Here is a 19,613-nt window from a genome sequence, read left to right on the forward strand (position 1 = left end):
AAATAAATAAATAAACTTGTCTAAATTATTAGAATGTTTATTATGTTTTGTATTTTTTTTTCTAAAAGAATTTTAATAAGCACTGCGATGTATTGTTATGATGTAGTTATGGATGATTTCAATAAAATAAAAAAGAAGGGGGGGAAGAAGAGATAAACAACGTCTACATTCCAAAAACCGAGAAGGAAACAAGAATACCAAAACATCTCTTAAGCAGCAACCAGCACCTATATGAGCAAAAATTAACATCAAGAATAACACAAGACCCACAAGACCTGCAAGAAAAGTCAGAGAAGACCAAGGTTCCCACAGCAGGATATGAGAAGCATCTGCCAATCCCCTCCAATGTCACAACAGTGGCAGGAATTATATTTGTGCAACACTGGAAAAATGAAGGAATACTATCAGATGACGAAACAATCAAAAAAATACTAGAATGTGCAGAGATGGACATGAAATATAATATATAATATATAATACGCAATATAATATATAGAAGAAGAAACTAATAAAAAACTATTTTAAAAAAAGAGTCAGACCATCGGCCTTCCTACCTAAGGATGCCTGTCCATTATGGGCAGGATGCTGGTACCCAAGTGGCTGAGAGATGCTTTCAGCGTAGGTAAATGTTAGGGATCAGGTCAAGGTCTCCCACACCTTGTAAGCTTTAGCTGGACTTACACCATGCTAGGACTACTCAAAATGTACATTACGTAAGATCTTGTTCTTAACGCTTGGCACACCGTGATGTGTGTTTTCGTGACAGGCAATGCGTGTTCTTCAAAAGTGTATAAAAGGGGGGTCCACTATGGAGCATGGATTTTGGAGCAAGTCCCATTTTGTGAAAATCAAAATCTTACTCCTTTCCACCTGTCAGGTGTGGTTGTTGGGCTTACACGCCTGGGATTTTGGGACCATCTACACAGCACCTCCCCGCCCCCTTTTCCCTCCTTCCCCCCTCCCCCACACACCCAGCAATCCCTGTGCTTGGAGGTTGAAAGAGCCCCCAGGAGTGGAAAGTTCCAGATATCAGGGAGGATATATCCCCCCCCTTTGGTTGATTTACTTTCCCAGCAATGGGCTGGGATGGGGGAGGGGGCGTCTTTGTGTCCTTTGCTTCATGCGCTCTCTGGGTCACTGTAATTCTCTCCCCCTGAGTTACACACCAGCAGCACAATCTCACATCTGTTGCTGCTGCGCCAACCTCACAGCCGGAAACCACCAGGAGAGGCTCCTAAAGAGCGATGAAAGGGCAACGGTTGGTATTCTGGAACGCCAGGACTTGACTGCCTTGGAAGAGTGAGGAAAATTCTCAGGGATGACTCACACCCTGGTCGGTATCTCTTTACTCTCCTTCCGTACCCATGGGCTGTTAGACTCTTGAACGGGAAATAATTCTATAAACTTTATGTACAATTGACTTGGTTTCAAAGTGTTCCATGTATAGGTTTGCGATGACAGGTGAGAGAGGTGATCCCAACACCTTAGACAAATCTGAACACAAACCCAAACTCTGGCTTAGATATGTAGATGACATACATATGTATGTAATTTGGCCACATGGGAAAGAAAAACTGAACAACTTCCTCACACATCTCAACAGCCTACACCCCAAAATACAATTTACTATGGAAATAGAAGCTAACAACCAACTCCCCTTTCTGGACGTCCTAATCTACAAAAAACCCAATGGTTCCCTAGGACACACTATCTAGGGGGGGGGAACACACACCAACAGGCTGAAAAACAGCTTTTATCCCTGGGTTGTTAGGCTTTTGAATGAGAAATTATTTTTGTGAATGCAGAATTGACACGGGAGGCCGGTGTGTGGTGCAGTTGGTTCACATGGTGCAGTAAGATGGAGGGTTTGTTGTCACTGTGTGTTGGGGGGGTGGGAGCACAAGGGAGGCTCAATCTCAATGTACACATAGTTGTACTTTGACAATAAAGGTTCATTCTTTCAATATGTGTGAGCTGGAACAAATACCTTTAGCACCATTTCCTTGAGCACAGGGTCTCCTCAGGGCTGTGGTTCACCCTGTTGACTCATGACTGTAGTGCTAGGTTAGCCACCAACCATATTGTGTAGTTCGCAGATTACGCAACAGTAGTGGGCCTTATTCATGATGACAAGGTGGAATCTTACCGCAAGGAGGTTGAGGGGTTGGTGAACTGGTGTAAGGAAAACAGCCTAGTTTTAAATACCAAAGAGATCATTGTCGATTTCAGAAAAGGCAGGCACAGCCACACTTCTCTGTGCATTAATGATTCACCTGTGAAGAGGATTACCAGCATCAAATTCCTGGGTGTGCAGCTAACGAGTAGGTCCATCATTTCTACACGCCCCCCCCACCCCATCCTCCCCCTTTGCAACGCCCAAGCTGCGCCGGCCTTGCTCCTCCTCCTCCTCCTCTCCCCCCTTCCTTAGATCAGACAGAGTTGCGAGCTAAGCCATCTTCGCGAAGTCCCTTAACTGGCAGCGGCAGCTTGCAAAAGTGATTGGGGGCGGTGGTCGCTCGGAGCGGCCTCGCAACAACTATGGACGAAGCGGGCATCGCGGAGGCTGCCTTCACACAACAGGCACAGCCGGGTGGTTTGCGCACAAAACGGGGCTGGAGATCAGCTGAAGGGGATCGTCGCTGCGTGTTCTGGGCAGGGTCTCTCTAGGAGCCCCCTCCGCTCCGCCTCGTCTGGAAGGGCTGGAAAGCGAAAGGCGCCGTTTTCTCTTTTTCCTCCAGGATCCGCATTTGGGAAGTGGCGGAGAAGTCCGGCGGAGCCGCAAAGCCGTGGATGGCTGGAGGGCGATGTGGCTGCGCTGGGCGCCCCTCTTGCTCCTGGGGGAGGCGCTGGGGGCCTTGGTGCGGGGTGTGTGTGTGTGTGTGTGTGCTGCTGCTGCGGTGAGTTAACCGGTGGGGGAGAAGCACGAAAGGGAAGATGGGCGCTTATTCTGGGTTGGGTCTCTCCCCCCTTTCTCCCTCCCCCCTCCCCAGCTCATTGCCCAGAAGGAAACGCCTCAACCATGGATACCATTAACCAGCGGAAAGGCTTCAGAGGTTGTGGCGGCTCCATTGGCACGGGAGCTTTTTTGGAAGAGGTTGGATTTGTCCCAAATGGTAGAGGGTCTCCTGCTTGATCAGGGGGTTGGACTAGTCTAGTCTAGAGCAGATCGTCCCGCATTGGGGGGGCGCCCGGCTAGGACCCCGCTCGCGCCCCCTTCCTGGGGGTGGAAGAGAGAAAGGGAGCGGCGGAGTTTCGCGGACGCGCAGGCTTTGCAGGGGGGGGTAGGCTCAGGGAGCGAAGCGTGGGACAAAAGGGGCGGGGCTTCACTTGGCACACCTCGGATGACTTCTCTCTATTTCATTGCTACTCCGCTCCCCTTCGCATCCGGCAGGAAAGGGCGGAGGAGAGAGCGACCGCCGATTCTTTGGGCAGCGAAAACTCAGCCAGGGTTGAGTCTCTGCATTATCCCGGAGACTGGTCTGATTTATAAGGGGGGGGGGGGAGAAGCAGGGACAGCAGAGGGCAATGGGGAAAGAAGGGAACACACGGACTCACAACCACACTTGGAGCACTTTGTCTTCTCAAAGTCCAGGAAAACTCTGCCTTAAGATCTCCCTTCAGGGCTTCCTGGTTTTCACACTTGCCATTCCCCCCCCCCAAGTGTTTCCAGGAAGACCGGCAGGGAGGGGGGAGGGCGCGGAAGGGAAAGGGAAGTGGCGCATGGGGAGGCGCGCGTACACACAAACAAACACACACACAAACACACACACACACGAACATAAAGGAAAATAAATAAAAAAGGTAAATTGTATAAAATGTAACACCAATGAATTGTATCAAATGTAACACTAAGATGTGGGGCTATCTATTTCCTGCTCAGGCAGAGGACTCACAAATGGTAATCAACAAAGTTTTTTTTTTTAAATGTTGAAAAGCTTCAAAGAAGATAGGAACATCCCAAGGTTGCAAGTAAAACAAGATAAGATAGTGACGGATGTCAGGAAGTTGTTAACAATAAGTCTTTTGAGTGTAAAAAGCTTCAAAGAAGATCTTTTAGAGATGTAAATGACTTCAAAGACTAACTTAAGTTTCTTGGGGGGGGGCATGTATCCAGAAAAGAAAGTATAAATGCCTGGTTTGAAACTTGCTCAGGGCGCTCTTTGAACCCAATCCAATTTGGGAAGGGTCTAAGAGGCCGCGTTTGCAAAGGCTTTCTTTCTTTATTATTTTCAATTTCTTTTCAATAAATCTTTGTTTTTGTTAACCAGACTTGTCTTCGAGTTGTATCAAATTTTGGGTTTTCAAATCTCACAAACACAACCACACTTGGAGGACTTTTTCTTCAGGGAAAGTCTGCCTTAAGATCTCCCCTCCTTAATGATAGGCAGGATTTCTGGGGGGTGGGGCGGCGGGTGAACCGAAGTGGCATTTCGGAGGGGGGGGCGCAGCCAAACTGCCTCTTAGGCGTCAGGTCGGAGTGGCCAGAGTGGGGTCCCCACCCAAACCGCCCACCACCTCCGTTCGCCTGCCACCCCCCCGCCCCCCCGACTCTCCCCCTTCACAACGCCAAAAGCCGCGCCGGCTTTGCTCCTCCTCCTCCCTCTGCCCCCCCCTTCGTTACATCTGACTGAGAAGCCCATACCTGGCGGCGAGAGCAACGGCGTGCAAAAGTGATGGGGGGGGGGCCCTCCGGGCAATTTGGGGCCATGGCCTACAGAAGTGTGTGGGGGGGGGAGAAGGAGTGGGGGCACCTGGAAAGCAGCAGAGGCTTTTGAGCTTTTAATAATGACAATGATGATGATAATAATTGCACAACATCCGGCGCCACCCTCCCTGCCATCAGCCCGGCGACCCCCCCCCCCCCCACCGCAGGTGATCATTTCTACACGGTGCAGCGTCCAGTTGCCCCCCCCCCCTCGCTGTCCTCAAAAACCTGATCACTTCTGGACGCCGCCGCTGCCCCATCCAGTTGCCCACCAGGCTCCCCGCCCCCCCCATTACTCCTGCACGCCGCCCCGCCATCCCCGGCAGCTGCCCTGCGCAACCCCCCACCCCCACCCCGCTGCAATTGCTTCTGTACGCCACCCCTGCCAGTTGCTTGGCTCGCCGCCCTGACAGCCCCCCCATCGCGCTTCCCCCCACCCCCCAGCCTCACGGCTGCCACCAACTCCCTTTGGTTGTTTTTTTTTGTATATATTTTATTGGTATTTGTATATATTTTATTGGTATTTTTTAACATAACATAAGTCATTCAGTAATTTCAGTAATTTGTAAACAGTATGTTGTCTGGGTAGCATTTATAAGACAATATCTATAATCTATAGAAGAATGGACTTTGAAAGTTTCGAACTTGGCAGAAATGGCCGAAATCTCGGCATATGTGAAAGATCACTCGCAACAGAGATATATAGTGGAATGGAGAAGATGGATTGATTATATTCGGAACAAATATGGGACTACAAAGTATCGTTTATTTTTCGAATAGTTATTAGTTATTATAATTAGAGGATATGTTACTTATTTTTTCTATGGCTAAGGAGAGTTAAAGTGCGATAGGATTTAAAGAGTAATTATAGTAATTAGAATATTTTAGAGAAAGATTGTATGGGAAAATACCCTGTATTCAGCTCTGGGAAGTCGGGGGTGGGGGGGTGGGGGGGTGTTGGGAAGGGAGGGAAGGGGAGGGGGGTGGGGGAGTTGGGGTATATGTTCTAAAAATGTATTTTAAAACTTTTCAATAAAAAAAATATCTATAATCTATACTCCATATGTTAATTTCATTTGATTTCTCCCTTCCCCAAAGTATCTTTCTTTGCAAAACATTAGATTAAAACAATTCTCATTATTTTGATAAACTATTAAGTGTATAGTTTTTCCAATAATCCTATTTGTCATTTTAGTTGCCTTACCGTAAATCCTCTTACCGTGCTTATTTCTCCCCCCCAAATTCTAAATATTCTTCCTAGTGACAATTTTCTCAACAATTAACTACATTTACATTGGTGGATTTAATTCTATTTTTTCCATGTAAGCCCTCTCATACTTTTATATTTCTTAATAAGAAAAAAAGTAGAATAAGAGGAGAGAGGAAAAAAAGAGAGAGAAAGGCAAAAGCACGGGGATACAAAAATATAACATAGGACTTAAAATATGTATCCCTCCTAATTTAATATACATTTATTCCCTCAATTTCTTATTCTGTTTGACCGTAGCTGAGAATGTATTTAATCTATTTAAACTTTAAGCATTCCATTCAGTAGATCTGATCATCTAATCCTTTCACGCTCATTCAAAACACATTTTTATGCTTTTCTTATCGTCACATTTAAATAACTGAAACGTTTGCTTCGTTTAAATCATTTCAACTTTTTTTTTACAGAAAGGAAAAAGAAAAAAAACCATATTGTATTAATTAAAAAAAATCATCCCTCTACAGCAAGATTAAAAAGGGCTATTAGAAATAGATGGAAATAACTCTATTTCATGATCTATATCATTACAGCAGCAAGAACGTCGTTCGCCCAGAATTGGGAAAGGAGTGAAATACCGGAGGAAAGCGAGGCGATAAATAAAATTTGGGGCTGCGCAGAAATGGACAAATTGACCCTGGAAATCAAGAATAAAGACCAATCAGGCTATTATAAAATCTGGAAGAAGTTCTACTTTTGGTGGGAACAAAAGGAAGGTCTCCATCTGAGTTCATGGATTGGTTGATTGCTTTAAATATGGTATAATTGGATATAACTGATGTGTATATTGTGTGTATACAAATATGTAAATCTCAAAAACAATGTAAGACAAGAAGGTATGTCAGTCCGTTCACATCGTGTCCAAAGTTTTAAACAATAAAATTTGGAAAAAAAGAGAAAGAAATAGATTGAAATAGATGGATAGGACGCCCTCCCCAACCAGGCAAAGCCTCTGGAACTCGCTGCCACGGGAAAAACAGGCGGCCGGTCTCAGGTTTCCCCACCCCGCCCCCGCCGGCCCCTTACCTGCCCACCCTCCCCAGAGCACCAGGAGGGCCGCCGCGGACCAAAGCTCCATCCGGGCCCTCGGAAGCCCCGGCCGGATCCAGAGGCCAGACGGGCAGCCCCGATCAGCTGGCGGCGAAGGAGAAAGTCAGCCAAGGGCGCCGGAGGGGCTGAGCGCTGGGAAGGGAAAGGGGCGCGGAGGTCATCCGCGGGGGGGGGCGGGGGGGTCCCAGCGCCGAAGCTCCCTTTGGGGAGAAGGGAAGGAGACCCCCGAGAGAGCCAGGAAAGGGAAGGAGCCGGAGCGAAAGGAGGTTCGGGGCAAAGATCCGCCCAGCCCCGAGAGCGCAGAGGAACATAGGGTAGTATACTGTTAATAAGGTTGGAAAGGACCTCGGAGGTCATCTAGTCCAACCCCTCAGTTGGTGGGCCAGGCGTCGTGGGAACGGCCTTTATGGAGGAGGCGGGTCAGCTCAGTGCCCCTGGTTACTCAAGAGAGAGCCCCGCCCTTGGGGTGGGGGATGTTGGGATGTTGGATTACAATCCCCATCCTCCCCTGCGGCCTGGGGATGATGGGGGTTGCCTCGAAGTCCCGAAGAAAAGCGCTGGATTGCTTAGGAAAATAAGGGCGGTCTGGAATCGGCCGTTCTTTAAATCTAGGTATTTTTTATATATAGGAAATGAATCCCGAACGGAACCGAATCGGGCGCTTTGGGCCTTTGGATCGCTGCCGATCCTCAGCCTTAAGGGCCAGCCCTTCCCATCGCGGGCTCTGGGGCCCTCGGGAGAGGCTTGGTGAGTCTTGCCAGGGGGGAGAAGTGGGTGGGAGAAGCAGGGAGGGAGGGAGGGAGGGAAGGAGGGGGCGCTGTGCTGGGGCTGCCTCTCCCCCCCCCCAAAAAAAAGCCTCGTTGCCAAAAGAAAAACGGCTTCCTTCCCCTCGCGCTTCCTGGAGCTTCCTCGAAGTTTCGGCGTTTCTGATTTGGAGTGAAAGTGAAAGTGAACAGGAGAACGTTCAGAGCTCTGCCCGCCTCCCCCTCCCCCTCCCCCTCCCCCTCCTCTTCCTCCCCCGCCCATTCCTGTCAGGAAAGAGAGTAAGCCTCCCTCCGGTCAGCTTCCACACACACACACACACACACACACAGACACCCCGCCACAATCAGAAAAGGGATGCAGCTCCCAGAGTTGTGAAATCTCCGCACCAGCAGCTCGTCTTCTGGGTCCTCGGACCGGAGCCTTCGAACTCGGCCCTTCTGTGACTCGGGGACCGACTCCCAGAATTCCTCAGCCAGCCTGGTAAAAATGAGTTCACCCTTCGTTCTCTTTGTCCACACAAGTCAACATCTGCAGGCGATTCTGCCCTTAGGTGGCAAGTCCAATCAGGCCCCCAATCCATCTTCTGCGCTTCTTGCATGAGAAGCTCAAGATTCTCAAGCAAAAAATAAAATAAAATAAAACCCCAAGAAAGTCCAGTTGCCTTTTGAAAAAAAACCTTTGGGACCACCTTGACCCGGATGATTGGGAATCTCCAGAGACATCCTGGGTCAACCTGCTCCACAGGAAACCCTCAACGGACTCTGGATGTCCTGCTTAGGGAAGGATGCTTGTGGGTGAGGGGAAAGGGACCTTGGCCAGGGTGGGACTTTCCTCACCTCCTGGAAGAAGTCCCTCATCTGGTGCCAGTGGTGGGATTCAAAGAAGGGAAAAACCGTTTCTCTGTGTGGATGCCATTCCAGAACTCCATTCTGGGCTTGGAGAACAAAAAAATAGCTACCGGTTCTGCCGAAGTGGTGAGAACCGGCTGAATCCCACCACCGTCTGGTGCCCCTTTCCATTGCAGTTAACTTCTACAAAGCTGCTAAACTGGGCTCTTCTCAGAGGTTCTGGAGATGAACACCTGCGCCGTCTCTCCAACCGTTGCCCTTTCATCGCTCTTTAGGAGCCTCTCTTGGCGGTTTCAGGCTCTGAGGTTGGCGCAGCAGCAACAGATGTGAGATTGTGCTGCTGGTGTGTAACTCAGGGGAAAAGAATTACAATGACCCAGAGAGCGCATGAAGCAAAGGACACAAAGACGCCCCCTCCCCCATCCCAGCCCATTGCTGGGAAAGTAAATCAACCAAAGGGGGAGATATATCCTCCCTGATATCTGGAACTTTCCACTCCTGGGGGCTCTTTCAACCTCCAAGCACAGGGATTGCTGGGTGTGTGGGGGAGGGGGGAAGGAGGGAAAAGGGGGCAGGGAGGTGCTGTGTAGATGGTCCCAAAATCCCAGGCGTGTAAGCCCAAGAACCACACCTGACAGGTGGAAAGGAGGAAGAATTTGATTTTCACAAAATGGGACTTGCTCCAAAATCCATGCTCCATAGTGGACCCCCCCCCCTTTATACACTTTTGAAGAACACGCATTGCCTGTCAGGAAAACATACATCACGGTGTGCCAAGCGTTAAGAACAAGATCTTACGTAATGTACATTTTCAGTAGTCCTAGCATGGCGTAAGTCCAGCTAAAGCTTACAAGGTGTGGGAGACCTTGACCTGATCCGTAACATTTACCTATGCCGAAAGCATCTCTCAGCCACTTGGGTACCAGCATCCTGCCCATAATGCACAGGCATCCTTGGGTAGGATGGCCGATGGTCTGACTCTTTTTTTAAAAAAGTTTTTTATTAGTTTCTTCTTCTATATATTATATTGCGTATTATATATTATATTTCATGTCCATCTCTGCGCATTCTAGTATTTTTTTTATTATTTCTTCATCTGATGGTATTCCTTCATTTTTCCACAGTTGCACAAATATAATTCTTGCCATTGTTGTGACATTGGATTGGCAGATGCTTCTCACCTGCTGCTGTGGGATCCTTTGTCTTCTCTGACTTGGTGCTTTTCTTGCAGGTGTTTCGGTACCAAACTAGGTAACATCATCCATGCTAGAAGGAAGCAGGGTTTGGCTCTCCTTTTACATTCTAGTGCTTTGCCCTCTCAAGTGTTGGTGGGGGTGTTCTTGGAGGCTCCTTGGCTGTTGACTGTTAGCTTGTCTGTATTGGTAATTGCTCAGTTGGGAGGTTGTTTCCTTGATTGTGGGTCTTGGATTATTCTTGATGTTAATTTTTGCTCATATAGGTGTTGGTTGCTGCTTAAGAGATGTTTTGGTATTCTTGTTTCCTTTTAGGTTTTTGGAATGTAGACGTTGTTTATCTCTGTGTGCCTGTCGATGGTCACTTTGTCCAAGCGGCAGGCCTCCAGGAATTCTCTGGCATTTTTTTTGGATTTGGCTTGATCTAAGGATGCTCACAGTTTCCCAGCTGAAGGTCCCGTTAAGTCTATCCATTTCTTGTGAAATGAAGTTTTTATCATGTCTTCTGACTGCTAGTTGGTGATCATGGATGCGTTTTCCTGGTCTCCTTCCTGTTTCTCCTGTGAAGGGCTGCTGAAGTAGATAACTCTTGTTTTCCTTCTGGAGCGGCTTTACTTCTTGCCTGCGCAATGATGACACACTGATTTCTGGATCACTTTGTGTCCTTCGCAGCCCACAGGATGGCTTGTGCTTCAAGGAGAGAGAAAAAAATGAGGGAAGTGAACACCTCCTTTTGCATTGGGGGGGCTTTGTTTCTTCTCCCCTCCCCTCGGCTCTCTCGTCCCCCCACTGGGAGCTCATCAGGCATGAGGAGAAGCAGTCAAAGAGGAAGGGAGGATTGCAAGCCCCCCACAGCACAAAGAGCTGCTGGTGCCCCCCCACTTCTCCCCCAGGGTCCCTCCCTGTGCCTCCAGCTCATCCTGGCAAAGGAGCCTTTTTTCCCTGGATCGCCCCCAGTTGCCCTTTTCTTTCCCCCCTCCCCTCCAGTCCTTCCTGGACAGAAATCCCCCATTTCTCTAGGGTGCCCCAATTCCTGCTCTGGGCTCCTTCCCCGTTTCTCTCTCCTGCCTCGGAGCTGATGGGCCAGAGAGGCTGAGCGGAGCCGGATCTTCCCCTGCAGAGCAACCCATCCGAGGAAGCCCAGGATCCCCACCTGACTCCCTTGGAAACGCTCTGAGGATTAATTCCCCACCTCCAACAATCCTCCTGGTCTTGGTTGTCAGGTATACCCGAAGCCCAGAGTATTGTGCCTTAAATAGCAGCAATAATCCGCAACAATCACACTCACCTCTGAAGTTTGCGGCAACAACATTGATTGCATCTCATCTTCTATATGGTGCACGAAGAAAGAAGGAATGCCTTTTGAAGGAGTCGGATCATGGCAAATTGTCACTTCCAGACAGAGATTATTTGTGCATCTCTTCCATCGACCTGACAGATGAAAAACAAAAGAAGACAGTTCTTTTGTTTTTTGGGGAGCAGCAACTCCTGCCTCAGATGGAGAAGGATTTATTCTGAAGACCTCCATAGGGACCTTCATTGGATCGCCTTTACGATAATGATGCTAAACCTCTTGGAATCTTATTGGGGGCAAGGTGGTGTTTCCTCACATTCTCTGGGCTGAGAAGTTCTTAATTCAGCTGTCACAGCTTTTCTGACCTAATCTTAAGCTAGCCAGATCTAAGAACCAGCAACCTTTGGCTGATCTTGAAAGGCTAAACTGAGAATCACCAGCCAATCGGAAGAGAAGGCCCGTCCTGGAAGAAGGAAAAGGCAAAGCACTTCCAAATCCTGGCTGAGAAAATCACAAGGAAGTGCCAAGACTGGACTCCTGAGCTGCTGATACTTGCTCCTCTGAAGAAAGTCCATCCAGGCCAAAGAGTTTTCCTCCCAGAGAAGAGGAATGTGGGGAATATATTGAGATTTGCAGGAAATGGAAAAATGGCTGAATATCATAATCATAATAGTAACGTTTTAAGGGACTTTGGAGGTTATCTAATCCAAACCCCTGTTCAGGCAGGAAACCCTTAAAAACTTCTAGTGTTGGAGCATTCACCACTTCTGGAGGCAGGTTGTTCCACTGGTTAATTGTTCTAACTGTCAGGAAGTTTCTCCTTAGTTCTAGGTTGCTTCTCGCCTTGACGAGTTTCAATCTGTTGCTTCTTCTCCTGCCTTCAGGCACTTTGGAGAATAGCCTGACTCCCTCTTCTTTGTGGCAGCCCCTGAGATACTGGAGCACTGCTATCGTGTCCCCCCTCATCTTTTTCTTCATTAAACTAGACATACCCAATTCCAGCAACCGTTCCCTATATGTTTTAGCCTCCAGTCCCCTAATCATCTTTGTTGCTCTTCTCTGTACTCTTTCATGGTGACCAAAACTCGATGCAGTATTCCAGGTGTGGCCTTACCAAGGCATTGTAAAGTGGTATTAGTACTTCACACGATCTTGATTCTATCCCTCTGTTAATGCAGCCCAGCACTGTGTTGGCTTTTTTGGCAGCTGCAGCACACGGCTGGCTCATATTAAAGTGATTGTCCACTAGGACTCCAAGATCTCTCTCACAGTTACTACTATCGAGCAAGGTACCACCTATACTATACTATAATAGATAGAGTCTATATGACCAAATGCTTACATCATGGTGACCAAAACTGGATGCAGTATTCCAAGTGTGGCCTTACCAAGGCATTGTAAATCGGTATTAGTACTTCGCGTAAAGTGGTATTAATATCTTCTTCTTCCTTCCTGATCCCTGTTCAAAATGCTGTTTGTGGGGGAGGGTCTTGGCTGCAACTCTTTCCCATCCTCACCAGCTCAGCTAACCCAGAAAGACACAGGAGGGTGTGTTTGTTTCACTTACGGATCAGGAACCAAATTCCAAGTCCCAAGATTGAGGCAGCCACAATCGCCAGAAAAATCCACCACACTTTGGCTAAAGGAGGAGAAAGATGGTTTTGATTAGGCAAATGCTGAGTTCCTTGAGATGCTGAACAGTGGAAACCTTTCCCAACCTGCCTTGGCCTCCAGGAAGTGCCCCCCCACCTGAAGGAAGCCCCCCCCCCAGGCTGCAGAGGGAAGAGCCAATGGCCTCCAAGGGCACAACCAATCAGGAAGAGCCACAACCATTTATGCATCATATGATCTCCTGTATTATCATGTGTCAGTTCTTCATACTTTTGCTGTAAAATTACTACTTCCAACTCCCCTGATAGGAATCACTTTTCTTGCATTGCTCATTGTAGGACTGTATTCCCTGCTCTCCACCTGAAAACATGGTGCAGAAGAAAACAACCGCCCACCCCCCACATACACTATTTTAAACATTGGTGGAGATGAAACAGCATACAGGGGGGAGGTACAAAAACTATCCCTATGGTGTTTAGAGAACAACGTGCACCTGAACATCAGCAAGACAAAAGAGATGGTGCTAGACTTCCAGAGGAAAAAAGAGGAACCTGCCCCACTTTACATCTGGGGAGGGGAGCTGTGTAAAGAGAGTTTCCTCCTTTAAATTTCTGGGAGTCTTATCTCTGTGAAGATCTGACCTGGAAAGTTAATACAACCCAGGTGGCTACAAAGGCCCAACAGAGACTCTACTTCCTCAGGGTCTTGTGGAAGAACAGGGTAGAACAACGGCTAATGACCCTCTTTTACTGGTCTACTATAGAGAGCGTCCTCTCATATTGTATTGTGGTTTGGTATGCTGGTCTGACAGCCACGGATAGGAAAGCATTACAGAGGGTGGTGAGCACAGCACAAGACATTGTGGGCTGTCTCCTGACACCACTGGATGACATCGCCAGTGCTCGCTGCCTTGGAAGAGTGAGGAAAATTCTCAGGGATGACTCACACCCTGGTTGGTATCTCTTTACTCTCCTATTATCTGGTAGTAGATTTAGAAGTATAGCGAGCCACACCAACAGGCTGAAGAACAGCTTCTATCCATGCGCTGTATGATTGACTTGTGAGGCTGGTGTGTTGTGCAATTAGCTCATGGTGTAACAAGATGGTGGGTTTGTTGTCACTGTGAGTTGTGGTGGTGGTGGTCACAAAGGGAGGCTCAGCCAATCTCAGTGTATACATGGTTGTACTTTGACAATAAACGTTCATTCATTCATTCATTCGTGAAAAATCTACATGTCACAATCCCATCAGCCTCTCACCTGTTTCCTCCTTCCAGCCCAAGACCAGGGGCTCCTGCAAGCCCTGGTGCTCCAGGAGACACCAAAAATGGTCCCTCTCCTTTGGGTCGATCTCAATGCTGAGCCAGAAATAATAGGTCCAGTCCGAGTTGGGGGCCATATTCCTTTGGAGGGTCTTGTGTTTCCAGATCTCTCCGTCCCTCATCCAGGTGGCCTGGATCTCCTTGGGGTAGAAGCCAAAGGCCTGGCAGTTGAGGACCTCCAGGCTGTCATTCACCTCCTTGCGGGTCACCTTCCCCACTGGGGGCTCTGCAGAAACAGCAACAACACAAATCCCAGGATTTTGAGAGTTTCTGGCAAGGCGATTTAAACAGCAAGAACTCCTTTGACCATCCTTTCCCATTGCTCCCTCTCTCCTTGCCTCAACCTGTGGGACTCTCAAAGATGGAATTTGGTCAAGTTGTTCCTCCAGAGAGAAATCAGAAACAGACTGATTTTTTTTCCTTCTGACCCAAAACCCAGGAGATTTCTTTTCTTCTGCTTTGCAAGGTTTTCTCAGAAAAACAGAACAAGGCCTTTGGCATTAATTTCTTGTTCAGTTAGTTTCTTTTTCATTGAAGTCCTTATTTTTTGGGGGGTGGGCATTGAAGATTATTTTGCTTCTGTAATAGGGACGTGGGATATTTCCTGAGCCTTTTCTGTCAACAGCTTAAAAGGTAGCTTGGTTCTTTTAAGTTAATGTGGGGAGGGGGGAGCCTAAAGAAACACACTCAATGGAGACCCCCTTTGCCACTCACCGATCCTCTGCGAAGTCTTGTTCCTGTAGGACTGATATATTTCCAGCCACTTAATGCAGGTCTCATCCAGGAAGGCTTTCATTCTGTTAGACCATATTCCTTCCTTCTCCCACTTCTCCTTGACTTTCTGGGCCTGGGGCTGAGCTGCCACCCAGGTGAGGTTCTCCTTGTCGAAGCTGATGAAGTCCATCCCATCATAGCCGTAGCGCAAAAACCCTCCTTTGCTCCCGTCTTCCCTGAGCTCGCAGCCCAAAACTGCCTGCCAGGTGTGAAGCCCTGAAGGAGACCCAGAGAGGGGTGGGTGAGAAGGGGCCAGGATTCCTCTCCGAGGCATCATTGTAGCCTCCCTCCCCTTCCTCCTAGAGAGAGAAACCCAATTTCTCCTTCTCTTCCTCAACACACCAGGAAAGAACTTATACTGCCATTAACCTGTTTTTGCTGAATTTCTAGGTAAGGGATAAAATGGGGGGGGGGATTCAAGAAAGAAAATCTCACTATTTTGCCCCCTGCAGGAATTGCTGGCCAAAGGTGGCACTGGCCCTGCTCACCTCCAGTCTGGTGACCCAGTTTTAATAACTTCTCCAGGTCAGCCCTGAGGACCCACGCAGGGCCCAGAAACATCTTCTTCTCCATCTCCTCCATCCAGGGCACCAGAGGCTCCATCTTCCAGGTGACGCTGTCAAAGCAAGCGATGGGCTGGTCATCCAGGTAGACCCTAATGGGGAACTGGGACAGTCCCTGGCTGGGCTCTGACAGATGCAGGTAGAGGTAGCACAGGGAGTGTGTGGGAGAGCCTGGAGAGGGAGAAGGGGGGAATTAGAGGGGGGGTCTTCACTTCAGTTCCATCCCCTCCAACCTTTTATTGTCACCCAGCAGACCCCCAACAGGTGAGGGCCACCCTCTTCCTTCCCTGTTTGGGAAGATTCTTTCCTTTAAACCGAAGGAAGAAGCCCCAGCATCCATTGGCTGACCTTAAAAACATCTGGGCAGACCCACATCTGGTTAAGTTCCCCCCACAGCTCCTCTGGGCCCTCAGGATCCCCAGCCAGCTGCTTCTGTGCCTGACTGAGATCGGAACCTCCCTTGCCAACCACAGGCAGTGCCAGTCAGTCACTCTGTCGGGCCCAGGTTATTATCGACCTGGAGCTCCCTTGTTCAACCTGGTTGCTCTCCAGAGAGACGCCTTTAAGGGGTTTCCCCAAAGTGGCTTGGGTTGCAACTCCCGGCAGTAGTAAGGAAAGGGGAGAGGGGGGAGCAGGAACGGGCGCCAAGGCTTCTGGCAGGGCGGGGTAGGGCGCAGCACCCCTGCCTCTTAATACCGCCTTTCCTGGTTCGCAATGCCAAAAGCCGTCCTGGCCTTGCTCCTTTTCCCTTCGAGCTGCCTCCATTATTAGCCAAGCCACTTTGGCGAAGTCTCCTTCCACGCGAAATGAATGAAGGTGCCATTTCGCCTCCTGGCTGGGAAAATGAAAAAAACAAAACAAAATAAAAACAAGGCTTTTGTTCTTCTACAAACAGCCCCTCCCTTCTCTTTGCCCCTCCTGCCCGCCCCCCAACTCTCCTGACGCAACCTCTTTCCCCATTGCCCTCGGCTGCCCCTGCCCCTCCCCCACCCCCCTTACATATAAGTTAGACCAGTCCCGGATAATGCCGAGCCTGGCTGAGTTTTCGCTCCCCAAAGAACAGTTTGTATGGCAAGGAAAGAAAGCTAGAATAAAGATGAAAACCTTGCAAGATACTAAGGAAAATGGAGGCTTTGGCCTACCTGAGTGGGCTTTGTATTATCAAGCATCTGTATTAACATGGGTGAAAGACGCAGGCTGGTAGCTAGCTTTCTTTCTTTCTTTCTTTCTTTCTTTCTTTCTTTCTTTCTTTCTTTCTTTCTTTCTTTTGATTTGGAGGCTTTTATTGAAAAGTTTTATAAAAGTTACAATATTATCCCCCCCCAACCCACCCTTACCCCCCTCCCCCCACTTCCCAGAGCTGATTACAGGGTTACAGATATATAATAATCATAATCTAACTAACATTAACCAACTATATAAATAACCAAATACATAATACGCTTTAACTCCCTATAACATAAATACAAACAAACTAAAATATCCAAATTATTAAACAATAGTAATACTAAATATCATATCATATAATGAAAACTAATAATAGGAAAAAAAGGAAATAAACTATAACAATCTAAAATTTAGGTAAAAGGTAAAGGTTCCCCCGCACATGCGTGCTAGTCGTTTCCGACTCTAGGGGCCGGTGCTCATCTCCGTTTCAAAGCCGAAGAGGCAGCGCTTGTCCGAGGACGTCTCCGTGGTCATGTTGCCGGCATGACTAGATGCCAAAGGCACACGGAACGCTGTTACCTTCCCACCGGAGTGGTCCCTAATTTTCTACTTGCATTTTTTACGTGCTTTCGAACTGCTAGGTTGGCAGGAGCTGGGACGAGTAACAGGCGCTCACTCTGCTACGAGGCACTCGGGATTCGACCCGCCAAACTGCCGACCTTCTGATCGACAGGCTCAGCGTCCTAACCCACTGAGCCACCGCGTTCCTTTTATCTAAAATTTACTCATATGCTAAAATTTTCCCATATTTATTCTGAATATAATCTATCCATCTTCTCCAAACCGAAAGGTACCTTTCTTGTGAATGATCCTTCAGATAAGCGGAAATCTCCCGGCTTTCTGATCAGTTTGGAACTCCATCCTCTCAGCCCATTTACAGCCAGCTTTCCTCCTCCGCTGGTCCCTCGACCCTGCCCATTCGCCCCGACCGCGTTTGACCCGGGCCTTTGGCTGCACGGGACCAACAGTCCCCCCCACCCCTCAAAGGGAGTCGGTGGTATCGAGCGATCGGCGGCAGGCGTGTGTGTGTGTGTGGGGGGGGGGTTTAAACGCGATGGGGGGGTCTGTCAGAGCGCTGAGCCAAGAAACTGGCAGGGGTGGCGTGCAGAAAGAATTGCGGCGGGGGGGCAGGGAGGGCGCCGGGCAACTGGCGGTGAGGGCGGGGGAGCGTGCAGGAGTGATCGGAGGGGGGGGGGGCGAGGGGGCCCGCGGCGCCGGATGGCGTGCAAAGGGTCAAAAGCTTCTGCTGCTTGCCCGGTGCCCCCTATTCCCCCCCCCCACGCGATCGCTTCTGTAGGCCACCGCCCCAAATTGCCCGGTGGCGCCCCCCCATCACTTTTGCACGCCGTCCCTGCTGCCGCCGCCGCCAGTTAAGGGATTTCGCAAAGGTGGCTTGGCTCGCAGACTCGAGCCTGGCTGAGTTTTCGCTGCCCAAAGAACCGGCGGTCGCTCTCTCCTCCGCCCTTTCCTGCCGGATGCGAAGGGGAGAGGATGAGCAAGGAAATCCAGACAGGTTTCCTACGGGACTCAACGAAACCCCCGTGGAGGAAGGCCGGGAAAGGAGCCCACGTTTCAAGCTAATTGGGGATTGTGATTTGTGACTGTGAATTGGAGGAGGGAATTCAGTTTTTGGCTTCAACTGGCTCTGAAACTTTTGGCAGGAATAGCACCGGGCATGTCTGGAAGAGCCTGGAAGGAGAAAAGGGTGAGGGACAGAATGGGGGGGGGGAGTGACTGGAGAGAGAGAGAGAGAGAAAGAGAAAGGAGAGAGAGAGAGAGAGAGAGAGAGAGAGAGAGAGAGAGAGAGAGAGAGAGAGAGAGAGAGAAAAGGAAGCACAGAGACAATCACACACACCAAAGCAGACTGTGAGGAGCAGCCAGGCGTTGCCCTGTTTTTGCAGCCCAGGAGAGAAAAACTGGCTGAGCTCCGAAGGTCCCTCTGTTCTTGGAAAATTGTCCTCGAGTTACGGCCACAACTGAGTCCAAAGTTAATGTGGCTAAGCGGAAACATTTTACGACCTCTCTTCCCACTCTTGTTAAGTGAATCGCTGCAGTCATTAAGTTGGTAACGCGGTTGTTAAGGGAACCTGGCTTCCCCCACTGATTTTGCTTGTCAGAAGGTCGCCAAAGGGGATCACCCGACTCCCCCAGGACAAGGCAACCGTCGTAACTACGAATCAGCCGTCGAGCATCCAAGCATAAATTGGGTGGCCGTGGGGAGGCTGCAATGGTCCTAAGTATGAAAAACTGTCATACTTAGAGAGAGCCGCTCTCTCTCTCCCCCCCCCCGCTCTTTTCTCCCAAGTGCAAAGGGGGCGCCGGTTAGCAAGGAGACGCCCAACGTTCCTGAAGGGGGCTCCGCGAAACCCCCCCCCCAGGAAGGCGGACTTTCCCTTCTGGGAAAGGAGCTCAGCGGGGGGGGGGGGGGGAGACCCAGCCCAGGACACAACACCTAATATTGGCGGGGGGGCTAAGAAGAGGGAGTCAAGCTATTCTCCAAAGCGGCTGAAGGCAGGACAAGAAGCAACGGATGGAAACTAGTCAAGGAGAGAAGCAACCTGGAACTAAGGAGAAATTTCCCGACAGTGAGGAGAATTAGCCAGTGGAACAAGCTGCCTCCAGAAGGGGTGAATGCTCCAACACTGGAAGAGACTGGACAGCCATTTGTCTGAAATGGTTCAGGGTTTCCTGCCTGAGCAGGGAGTTGGACTAGAAGACCTGAAATGTCCCTTCCATCATCATCATCATCATCATCATCATCATTATTATTATTATTATTATTATTATTATTATTATTATTATTATTATTATTATTATTATTATTATCCACCACCATCATCATCATAATCAACAACAAAAGTAATAATATTCCCCCCTCCCCTTCTGCTCCCTCCCTCCAGGTCACGACTCCCTCCAGGAACTCACCGCAGCCGCCCCCGATCAAGGAGGCCCCCAGCACGGCTCCCAGGAGCAAGAGGGGCGCCTGGGACAGCCGCAT

The 19,613-nt window shown here is 49.2% G+C and overlaps 1 protein-coding gene across 1 annotated transcript; it reads right to left on the minus strand.

Moving 5' to 3' along the window:
* Nucleotides 1-8,893: 8,893 nt before the first annotated feature.
* Nucleotides 8,894-19,613, minus strand: LOC310633257 (zinc-alpha-2-glycoprotein-like; the record flags this gene model as incomplete). Its single annotated transcript, XM_083350955.1, has 8 exons — nt 8,894-8,983; nt 10,336-10,515; nt 11,114-11,256; nt 12,687-12,758; nt 13,990-14,277; nt 14,766-15,041; nt 15,314-15,559; nt 19,541-19,613. The coding sequence occupies 8 exons, from the start codon at nt 19,611-19,613 to the stop codon at nt 8,894-8,896; spliced, it is 1,368 nt and encodes a 455-aa protein (XP_083207081.1).

This window comes from Vipera ursinii (assembly GCF_947247035.1).
Source record: "Vipera ursinii genome assembly, chromosome: 2".
Lineage (NCBI taxonomy): Eukaryota > Metazoa > Chordata > Lepidosauria > Squamata > Viperidae > Vipera > Vipera ursinii.